General features: G+C 44.5%; 1 protein-coding gene across 1 annotated transcript in view; it reads left to right on the top strand.

The window, feature by feature from the left end:
* The first annotated feature begins 1,486 nt into the window (after positions 1-1,486).
* Positions 1,487-12,010, top strand: part of LOC100502482 (uncharacterized) — a 45,720-nt gene continuing 35,196 nt past the window's right edge. Inside the window, exons 1-5 of the mRNA NM_001196960.1 lie at positions 1,487-1,717; positions 2,079-2,196; positions 10,966-11,147; positions 11,234-11,341; positions 11,459-11,523. Of these exons, the coding sequence (NP_001183889.1) occupies positions 1,562-1,717; positions 2,079-2,196; positions 10,966-11,147; positions 11,234-11,341; positions 11,459-11,523 (629 nt within the window). The 5' untranslated portion in view covers positions 1,487-1,561. The remainder of the gene's footprint in view (positions 1,718-2,078; positions 2,197-10,965; positions 11,148-11,233; positions 11,342-11,458; positions 11,524-12,010) is intronic.

The raw sequence follows: 12,010 nt of genomic DNA on the forward strand, positions 1-12,010 counted from the left end.
CGTACTAAATTACTTGATTGCATGCATGCAACAAGATACTTGAGTAGTTGAGTGAGTATTTTAGTTTCTCAAACATTTACGATGTGTGTACTTGTTATCCGAATAAACTATTTGTTACCAACAGTATTCGTGTCTGACTTGTCCGTATTCGAAAGGTGAATATCCACATCCGTAACCGAGATAATCCGTATCCGTATCTGTATCCGAAACTATCCGTATCTGTATTCGAATCCGACTATAATTATGAAAACGAATACGATATCATCAATATCCGTCCGTATCCGATCCGATTACATCCCTGTATTAATTAGTAGATGTTTGTTGCAAGAAAAAGTGAAGAGGGTAAATAAGGTAAAAATCCTACTTTAGTCCCTTTTAGGGCATGTTTGGTTTATTTAGTCTAGGGACTAAGGGTCCATTTGGTTACTTTAGTCTAGGGACTAAAGTTTAGTCTCTACCATGTTTGGTTATAGGGACTAAAAGTATTCAAAACACATTAACTAAATCACAAGAGGACTAAAATACCCTCTAACATTCTCCCTCCATTAGTGCAACTGAAATAAAGGAGGGACAAAAAGTGGAATTTATATGGTTTAGTCCCTTCTAGTCATCCCTTGAGGGACTAGAGACTAAACAGTTTAGTCCTGGTTTTAGTCCCACCGTTTGGTAATTTAGGAACTAAATGAGACTAAAATGAATGAACTAATCTTTAGTCCGTGAATCCAAGCTAGGCCTAAAGTTTAGTGGAGAGACTAAAGGTTAGTCCCAACCCTGGGTTTGGTTGCGTGGACTAAAAGTATTCATAACAGATTAAGGTGTCGTTTGGTTCACATATTGGTAACGTAATGAGTAACCGATAACGTTAAATCATATTTGTTTAAGTTCGACCATAATCTATACCACACTACAAATGGATACCGTCTTATTCAAACTTGTTACCGCCGTTATTCGAGTGTGAATCATTATCATTACCATTTACGTTACATTTCGTGAACCAAACGGTAAATGACTTATAAGAGACTAAAATGCCCCTTAATATTCTTCCACCATTAGTGTAACTGAAATAAATAATGGGCAAAATATGGAATTAATATGGTTTAGTCTCTTTTAGTCACTCCTTGAATGACTAGACACTAAAACAATTTAGTCACTGTTTTAGTCCCACCGTTTGGCTATTTAAGGATTACATGGTACGAAAATAGAGGGATTAATCTTTAGTCGCTTAAACAAACGGGCTCTTGGGCATCTCCTTGGTGACTAAAGAAATAAAGTTTGATCACCCACTTTAATCATCATATTTGATTTTTAGTGACTAAAAGTGACTAAAGTTTAGTCGCCCTTGCTAGCAACAGATCCTAGCCCGCGGAAAGAGGGAAGGCCACGTCGCATGCCATCCGAGCTCAGCACTTCCAATAGCCGTGTCTCATTCTCATCAAATCCACGATGCGAGTGGCAGCGCGCGAGCGCCCATTCCCGTTCCTCCTCGCCCATCGGCTTCTCGCGGTCTCGCCCCGGCACCTCGCACTCCCACCGCAGTCCAAAATCCTCGGCCTCACACCCTATGCCTCCGCCTGTTCTTCGCCTGTTCGCGGCAGCTCCGCCCCGCGCTCTCGGTGGCCGCGCCAGGGCGCATCGTGGCGATGGCGGGTTCGCGCGCCTGCGCCTGCGCGTCAGAGCAGCGGCTGGGGAGGCCGCGCCGGCGCCTTCCAGAACCCAGGTGAACTGCCGACTGCGCGCGCTTCTGCGCCCCCCACCCCCATTCCAGCCAGCAGTACGGCCTTACTGTCTGTGCGCCGCATTGTTTCTTACCGAACTGAGAGGACTGAACGGTAGAGCTACACTAACACAGCCGTGTGTGGTACGAGTATTATGTGTACGTTGATAAGAACAAATATGTCACTCAAGTTGGTGGAAACATGGCCAGGTCAAAGTTAAAATATATCAGTTTTGTGGCTGTTGTGACGTGCTAATTTATTGAGTATTGGTGTACGCCAATTCAGCATGAACATATTTGCTTGTTTGTTTGGTTCCTCTTCTGATTTTATATTTTGATGAATTAACATCACGAAGTCATGTAGATGATAATGGATAAGATCTCTGCTGGCGAAGGAGTCGGAGGCGCTGGAGGGGCTTACTCATATAGTGCGTTGAAAAGATTGGATCAAATATGGTCTAGTATTTGTGAAGCTCAAGCAGGTACGCCTCAGATGGCCAAACATTACATATATATATGTTTATCTGGATTTGCTGCTTCTGATCTTGTTTTTTTAGGGGAAAAGGCTGTAGGGAAACCCCTACAACACACATTTATTTTTTTTAAAAAGAAAAATTACAGGCGTAGTCAAAGAAAACAGGAAAGAAGCTATCGAGAATTTAGCCAAAACAACAGTCTAGCTTTAAAAGAGGGGTTAAATCTTAGCATTTGCAACTTTAACATATCGTTGAAGCAGCATCGCCAAAAAGTAAAAGGAGCCTCATTCCTAAAGATGAAGTCATTCATCTGCTTCCAAATGCACTATACCACCAGAGCCAGAATTTCCATGAAAAAACTGTGGCCAAAGACGCCCTTGGTCTCTTGAATCATCGAGAAGAAGTCAAGATCATGATTCCAATGAAAACCACATAACTCCAGCAGTTTGTACTGAAAGAACAACAAAACAGCAGGTTCTTTGAGTTAATTCTATTTCTGAAGACCAGCCATACAAAAATCTTTAATTTCTTACCAACGTTAGACTGTCAAATCCAGTTAAAGGCAGCAGGGGGCTGAATTGACTGAAAAGTAAGGATGTAGAACTTGGATGAGCTCAAAGTAGAGTTGCCCCACGGATAGGTCCATTTGTCTTTATCAGTTCTAGAATTCTGAAGGTTACTCACAAGCTCACGAAAAACATGATATTCCTGAGCAGCCTGGGGAGATAAAGGAGTATGGAAGTTGTGTTCCAGATCCATGTTGGCTAAAAATTCTTGAATCGAACCATCTTTTTTCCTGGCAAAAGAAAAGAGATAAGGGAAAGTGAATCTGGGGGAGATATTGTTCCAAATATCTTGCCACAGAAGGATTGTTCTGCCATCCCTAGTCCAAGGCATAACATGGCCTCTGAAATAGTCAATCAGCCTGAAAACATCCTTTCACCAGAAAGAACCTGTTTCAGGGGAGCCATGAGGAACCCTGCCCCTAGAATAGTGAGTGGTCCAAATTAGATTTACCCATGGGATATCCTCTTTGCCATAGAATTTGTGAATGTATTCGAACAAGAGGGCTGTGTTCTGAATCTTCAAATTGAGGACACCCAAGCCCCCTCTATTCCTAGGGCAACACATTTTGTCCCAGGCAACCAGAGGGTTTTGGTGTGCAGTTTCACTGTTACTGCGCCAGAGACAGTCCCTTCTGATATGATCAATAGCATTGATGACCGTCACCAGTAGCTTTAGGGTGCACATTGCAAAGATGGGCATTGCGGAGAAAGTAGAGTTGACCAGAGTAAGTTTTCATACTATAAATAACCATGAACTGATGGCATTGAGCCTTCTTTCAACTTTAGTGATGAGAGGGAGATAATCCTTGACTTTCGGCCTCGTGAGGCCCATTAGCAAACCCAAATAAGTGAACGGAAAAGTGCCAACTTGACATCCAAACACTGCCGCTAGCTGAGTGGCTTTGGTGACATAAAGGTTGATCGGCAAAAGACATGATTTGTGGAAATTAATCTTGAGTCCTGTCGATATGGAGAATGAATGCAAAATACCTTTTAAACACAAGAACTCCCTCTATGAAGCCTTCATGACGATGAGGGTATCGTCTGCGTATTGGATGATAGAGAAGTCAAACGGGTGGTGCTTTCAATGGGAGCCGAGAGGATGCCCATATTTGTGGCTTTGTTGATGATGCATTGAAGGTCTGCCGCAATAACAAAAAGGAGCGGTGCTTTATTGTATCAAAGGCTTTAGCAAAATCTAGCTTTAAAACCACTATTTCTTTTTTGGACTGTTGACATTGATGAATGTACTCATAAGTCCAAGCCAAACAATCTTGAATAGATCTATGTTTGATGAACCCATACTGATTTCTGTGAATAGGACTCGACATCTTTGGCTGCAGTTCGTTGGCCAGGAGTTTGGTGATCAACTTGATGACTATGTTGAGGAGAGAAATGGGTATGTAGTCACTAATGGTAACCGGGTTGCTGACCTTGGGGATCATAGTAATGAACGAGGTGTTTAGCCCTTCAAGGTTGACAGAACAGTCGAAGAAGTCCTGACATAACTTGTAGAAATTCGCCTTGATGATGGGCCGACAAGACTTCAAGAATCTGCCATTAAATTCGTCAGGGCTAGGCGCCTTGTCCACAGGCATATTCTGCACAATTCTATCAATTTTATCTGTAGAGAACGGTATAGTGAGATCCTCTAAGCCTTCAATAGGGTGAACCAGGCCTGTAAGGTTCAAGACCATAGTGGGTCATACGATCCTTGAACGCCTCCCAGAGACAAGCAACTTTTCCTTCATGATCAGAGAAGCTATTACCTTCCTCATTGACTAAAGTAGCAATGACATTGTGCCTGTACTTGTTTGTTGCAGCAGCGTGAAAAAATTAATGCATTCATCCCCAAGGGTGACCCATCTTTCAGTGTATCATTGCCTTCAGTAGCTGTTTTTGTATTTTAGGAGCCTGTCGATCTGAGTCTTGATGATTGATCTCAAATTCTTTTCCTGGAGAAACATGGATCTTTGTTCTTCCAATTTATCAATGACTAAAATGACCTCATTACAGTTTGTTATCAAACGATTCAAGTTGGAGGTAGTCTTGTTCCATTTCTTGAGATCATATCTGACATTCTTGAATTTGGCGGCTATTCTTGCAGGAGACTGTCCTGATCTCTCTGTTCCAAGCATTGGAAACCACCTCTGAAAATCCTGGTAACTCCATCCACTAATTCTCGAAGCGAAAGATATTAGCTTTCAGAATGGAAGAACCAATTTGGGCAACACAAGGGATATGATCAGAAGTGGTCTTTGCCAGGGGAACTAGCAAGGTGTTGGGAAAAGCAGAGGTCTAGCTGATGGAGGTGAAATACCAATCTACTTGCACCAACAGAGGATCAGACTGCATATTGCTCCAAGTGAAACTTTTGCCTTTGAGGGAGATTTCGATTACCAAGCCCACGAATGATAGAGTTAAAAGTATTCATATCTGTAACATTCCTGAAAGTCGCCTAGAGGGGGGGGGGGTGAATAGGGCGAATCTGAAATTTTTAAACTTAAGCACAACTACAAGCCGGGTTAGCGTTAGAAATATGAACGAGTCCGAGAGAGATGGCGAAAAACAAATCGTGAGCAAATAAAGAGCGAGACACGATGATTTGTTTTACCGAGGTTCGGTTCTTGCAAACCTACTCCCCGTTGAGGTGGTCACAAGAAAGAATGAGAAAAAGAAGCAATCCAAGTGCAAGAGCTCAAATGAACACAAGTCACTCTCTCACAAGTCACTATTTGATTTGGAATGAACTAAGGACTTGGGAGAGGATTTAATCTCTTTGGTGTGTCTTGTATTGAATGCTATAGCTCTTGTAAGGTGTAGGAAGTTGGAAAACTTGGATGCAATGAATGCTGGGTGGTTGGGGGTATTTATAACCCCAACCACCAAAAGTGGCCGTTGGGAGGCTGTCTGTCGCATGGCGCACCGGACAGTCCGGTGCGCCACCGGACACTGTCCGGCGCGCCAGCCACGTCAGCCGGCCGTTGGGTTCTGACCGTTGGAGCTCTGACTGGTGGGGCCTCTGGGCTGTCCGGTGGTGCACCGGACAGGTCCTCTAGACTGTCCGGTGCCCCTTCTGCGCGTGCTCTGACTCTGGCGCGCACTGTAGCGCATTTAATGCGGTTGCAGTTGACCGTTGGCGCGAAGTAGTCGTTGCTCCGCTGGCACACCGGGCAGTCCGGTGAATTATAGCGGAGTGGCCTCCCATTTTCCCGAAGGTAGCGAGTTCAGCGTCAAGATCCCTGGTGCACCGGACATTGTCCGGTGGTGCACCAGACACTGTCCGGTGGCGCACTGGACAGTCCGGTGCGCCAGACCAGGGTGTATTTGGGATGTCTTTAGCTCTCTTTATTTGAACCCATCTTTGGTCTTTTTATTGGCTTGTTGTGAACCTTTGGCACCTGTAAAACTTATAGACTAGAGCAAACTAGTTAGTCCAATTATTTGTGTTGGGCAATTCAACCACCAAAATCAATTTAGGAAAAGGTGTAAGCCTATTTCCCTTTCAATTCCCCCTGGCTTATTTCTGTCAGCAATCGAACGATAGAAATTGAAATCTCTCATCAACATCCAGTTATCTGTTGAAGAAATATCAAGGGAGCTCAACCAATTGGTAAAACAGTACGATCTGGGCCATGACAGGGACCATAGACAATTGTTAACTTCCAGTGATCTGCGAAAAGGCGAGAGGCAAAATCCACTGTAATGGAGAAAAGATTAACCTCCTGGATCATTCCCTGAAGCAAGGAGTCATTCCAACCAATCAAAATACCCCCACCCGAGACACCTCTAGAGGGATTAAAGGCAAATTTGGTGAAACGCTTGGGGGCAAGTCTTCTAAAAGAATGAGGGTTGATGTCCTCCATTTTTGTTTCATGGATGCAGAAGACAAAGCAACAACTCTCTTCAATTTTTTGTCGCATTGCACGGCCTTTGCCCTCATCATTCAAAGAAGGATATTCCATTTTCTAATATTGGGATTCATAAATTATCACTTTAAAGTTTAAAGCCAACGAGCGCATGTGTATCACATCCAAGACGCAAACACAAGGATAACCCCCACAACAAACTTTCTTGGGGCAATGTCAACGAACCAATAGTGCAAAAGGAATAGCACCATCAAGGCACGGATAAAAGACAATGACCAAGTCGCCAACGAGGTCAAATGATGTTTGTCACCCAAGTTCCACAAACCACCAAAAGGTACCCCACAGGTACAAGGAACAATGTTAAACCACCACATAAGATTTAAGACACAAAAAACCACGACCACCCGCACTGCAACATGAGACATAGTTTTGTAAATCATCATGGCTCTTGCAGAGGTCCTGCGGGGATGATGCTGCCCTCCACTCCTAGGTCTGGACGAAGCAGCACCTCCACAGATGCCTCCACAGGGGACACTCCACAAATCTCAACAGCCACCTTCCACAAGGTGGTAGCATTAATTTCTAGATAAATTCCAAAATGTTTTGCAAAGATGGAAATTTAAGCGGCCACGAAAAAGAATTGAGATCATTCAAGTCCCCTAGCTCATGGGGCAGATGCTGAGAAGGTACCTCCACGGACCCTGAGGGCGAGCCAAGATCAAAGGAGACCTTGAGTCCCTTGGTCCTGGCATTGATCCTTGCACTTCTTCTAACTTGAGATGGGTATGGTTGTCGGGCAAACTTCTTACACGCTGACCTGGTCTTCTTGACAATCTGCCTGGCCTGCTTAGGCATCTGCCTTTGATATACTTTGGTAACCACTTGCCTTTGCTTTAAAGCTTACTGCTTGTACCAATGTGAACTGGCAAGCTGGGTAGACCTTTGAGAAGAAAAAAAGGCTGGGAACTAGTGACAGAGGCCTCAGCATTTTCTTCCAGAATCTGAATTTGAACAGTGGAAGGACCAGACGTTGTGAGACTGCGATAGGAGGAGCCCCACCAAGAGACCTCACTTAGGTGAGGGAGAGCATGGCACATAATTCTTTTGAGCCCCATGGACATGAATTGTTCAGCCCATCCTGGCATTTCGCGAGAGAGAAGATCCAAAGATAAAGGAAATGCACCAAGTTCAGGGAGATCACCAGCAATCCTGAAGGGGAATCTATTACGATTTTTGCATCTTGCAACCGAATTGCTGGAGGAGGAATCGGCCCCATCATCCGGTCTATCATTGGGATCCAACAGGAGTTGCTCATGCATGCCATAAACCTGGGGAGGAAAATGGAGCTGTTGCGGCCAAGGCTGCCAGTTATTAGCGATTCCCAAGTTCAGGGTCGCGTTCTCCCAGACAGAATCACCCTGAGCAGGACCCTGAACACCCCCAAAGTTGTGATTATCCGCATTTTCCATGAAATCTCCCTCGGTTTGAAGGAAGTCTTCATCATTGTCTTCTTCTGTAAGTGGATGAGGGTTACCGTTGGGAGGAAGGTTGGCAAGAGCTTCAATGTCCCCAAGCCTCCAATCATCTTCCGGAGTGAGGATGTACACATGGACGGTCCAAGAACACCCCAGACCAGTGGAGATTTCTCCATGAGTGAGCATAATGCTTCTAGGCACGTCATTGAATGATCTATACATGCACTTAACCAGGACATAGGACTTGATTCTAGGGCTGTTGTGCCGACGAAGGAGCTTGCCAAAGGATGCCATAACTTGGTGGATGCACATATCATTCATAAGAGTAACAGGAAAAAACCAGCAAGAAAATCCACCCTTTTCTGCTATAGGCCACTTCTCTGAAATTTTGCGCTCTATCCAATCGGATAAAACACACCAAAGTGTCTTCAATGTTGAAAATATCACCAGAAATCAATCTGTCCTTCTGGAGAAGGCTTCCCATTTCAAAGATTCCCAGCCCAAACGGGTGATCAGAGCAGCTAAGAACATGCAGTCTAAGATGATTTTGAAGGTAATCCCGAATGCGATTAACCCACATACCAAAGTCAGCTGGTTGCACCACTCCCTCCACATCCGTCGCAATGACAAAGTCATCCCGACGAATCTCCTGTCCCAAAGCAAGATGAATGCGGGCGCGAGTACGCCGGTTGGCATCCCCATCCACGGTGATGAACTCCGGTGGGAGGAAAGGACGAGGGTCCGCCGGGAAGTTGGCCATGCGCAAGAGAGGTGGGGGCAGCAAGGAGAAACCGTAGCACTGTTGAGAGAGAGGATGGAGACGAAAGGGTTTTCTCAACAACAGTGAGAGAGGAGTAGCCAACGTTAGAATCAAAAAGGCGACTGAAACCAGGTATAGCAGACAACCCAGTAACCGTAGCCAGTGGAAGGCTGTGACGGAGGGAGCGAGGAATAGGCAAAACGCTTTAAGGGATGGGAGCCGAATAGTTGCCCTCGTCAGAATGCGAAAAGGCACCTTTACTGGAAGATTGAGTGGGCCCGGTGACCGAAGACAAAGGAGCCTTAGCTAAGGCACCGGGAGCAACTTCCAACGCAACATGAGCATCATTGCAACCTACCGCCAATCCTTTAATGCAGTGCACTTTAGGCCTCCAGAGCAGTCGTGTCATAGGTTGAGAACACCTACTGTTGCAATAGTTTTCAACGTGACCGAGCAGAAAACACCGGCAACACCTGACCGGGCTAGAACAGGTCCTGATTAAGTGCGTGCTCGAGAAACACCGGAAGCAAAGTTTACCCTGAAGGATGGTGGGTCTTGCAGAGGTAGCCACAACATGCGCCAAGTGCGCTTGCGACGTGCGAACACGCCCAGCTGACAAGAGGTGGATTTTGCACGGAGCCCCATGAGACACTGCCCTCTCCAGATCATGAGAAATCCGAGAAAAGATGGCTGGAACAGGAACCAAACCAGTCTCCTGAGAGTCGTTGTTCAAAGTCGAGCTGAAACGAGATCTCATATTTGAATGAGATTGTCAATGGACATTTGAAATTCCTGATTTGTACGAAACCAACTGACACTGATCATTAGGAATACCCTGGAGAATGAACTTCGTCTTTATGGGCAACCTGAGAAATCCATTGCTGATTCACCCGAAGGGCAATATTTCTTGCTTGGTGAGTCTTGCACCAAATTCTTAGCAAAAGAGACCAATTTTGAAGAACGACATCTTCTGCGCTTAACAACTATCCACTTCTCATCTTCCTCTCTGCACCAAAGAGTATACTCTTTTCTCCAATTCGGGTTCTCGTTTCTCCAAAGGTATAAATAAACATCAAAGTTTGCAGAGATGATGCGCTTCAGAGACAGGACCATGAAACCAACTTTCTTGGAGGCCACGGAAAAACAAAAATGACGATTTGATTCTTCAACAACATAAAAACACCAAGAACCGATTGCAAAGCCAAGCTGTCCGACTCAGCCGAAAGAAGAAAAATGTAACGGCGAAAAACTGCAATCAGTAAGAAGGAGCCCAAAGGCGAAGAAGAGGCATGATGGACCGAGGAGCCACATTTCCGAAGAGCCGAGAGGTAAAAATCTTTACCAGAAGAGCAGTCCAAAGAATTTGCAAGTAATTTCCCCCCTATCATCCCAAACAAATGGAGAAGCCATCGCGGGAAGCCTCCCGCCTCCACCGGATGAGGGACAGGAGAAGCCTAGGATCCAGGGATGAGGGAGACTAAACCCACGGCGACGCCATGACCAGGGTAGACACATGATGGCAGGTGGAGCAGCGGCCGGGGGGGGGGGGGGGGTGCGCGAGAGAGAGCGAGCGAGCCTAGTGCTGTCTTTAGTGGTGAACTTTGCTTCTGATCTTGTTGCTACTGATATTGGAAGAGAAGCCTGTTTCGACCACACCCCAGTCTCATATTGGATAGATATATTTCGAAATGAGTTTTGCATTTTGCTGGCCTCCATGTTTGTTACAGACACAATGCCACAAAAAAGTCTAATTTGGCTCATCGTGTGGATTGCTGTCCTAATTTCTAAAGCACGAAAGTTGGTTTGCTCAATACGAAGGTTTTACAGGGTTTACTGAGAACTACTTCTGCGTATTAAACTAGTAATTTTGTCCACACAAGCATGAAGCCAATGTAACGTACATATTCTGTTTGTTTGATGAACAGTAGAGGACGTGCGTGATTGGTAGTGTTCGTATTCATCACTTAGCTTCTGAAATTCTGAGACTATGACTTTCCAGTCTACCAAAGAACATGCAACTTTATTTGCTGTATAAGTTTAAATAGTTTTAGCTGAAAGCTTGAATCTCTCTTTAATTACATTGTAATGGAAATGAATGCATGCAGATTCCAAAGTCCCTGAAGTTGTTACTCGGGTTGAAGGGCTGTTGGCTGATTCTGATCTTGGTTCTGGTTCAGAGATATTTGATGTAATTGTATGTGGCGGCACATTAGGTATATTTGTAGCTACTGCTCTCAGTTCTAAAGGCCTTCGGATTGGAATTATCGAAAGAAACATAATCAAAGGGGTAATTCGACACTATATGGCTATTCCTGAGTTATCTGAAGAACATTTTACTGAACCATGAAACATATACCTATATCTGCTGAACAGAGGGAACAGGAGTGGAATATTTCAAGAAAGGAGCTTATGGAAATTGTAGAGATTGGTATTCTTTCAGAAGCAGAACTTGAACAAATAATTTCAAGTGATTTCAATCCTGTAATGTCTATATCAAAAGTTGACGTCAAATCGTCAATTATGTAATATCTTATCATCATTAAATCATGTCTTGCTATCTAACTAGTTCACTTATTTCTTTTAATTTTTAATCTGCAGAATAGATGTGGATTTGAAGATAAAGGTGAAATTTGGGTGGAGAACATTCTTAATCTTGGTGTTTCGTAAGTTATCTAATGACGCCACATATAGATTAGTTTTCGTTTGTTGGCATGGTGACAGTAGCAAGATCGGAAAAAATTGCATGCTGCTTGCATAATTTTGATGTTTATGGAATACACAAGATGATAGGACATAAATACGATGGAATAGACATTTACTTTATACATATGGAATACTCTCGCTGTGATGCCTAACTATATGGTACAGTAATAATATTAATAGTGATGCCTACCAAAAGTATAGTGTCCTATGTGTTAGAACTGTGTTAGGGTTCACCCTTCCGTCCCTCTGTAATGGACCTAGGCCCAACTATTCCTATTATAAATACATCTCCCAACCCCTGCTAGGGTTGGGTATTCTCCCATTCTACATGGTATCACAGTTAGGGTTTTCTTTTCTTTCCTCCCACCTGGCCAGCCGCCGCCACCCCTGGCCGGCCGCCCCCACCTCCCTAGCCGTCGGCCTGCAACCGCCTCCTAGGCTGCTCCC

The sequence above is a fragment of the Zea mays genome, chromosome 4, assembly GCF_902167145.1.
Source record: "Zea mays cultivar B73 chromosome 4, Zm-B73-REFERENCE-NAM-5.0, whole genome shotgun sequence".
In the NCBI taxonomy this organism is placed as follows: Eukaryota; Viridiplantae; Streptophyta; class Magnoliopsida; order Poales; family Poaceae; genus Zea; species Zea mays.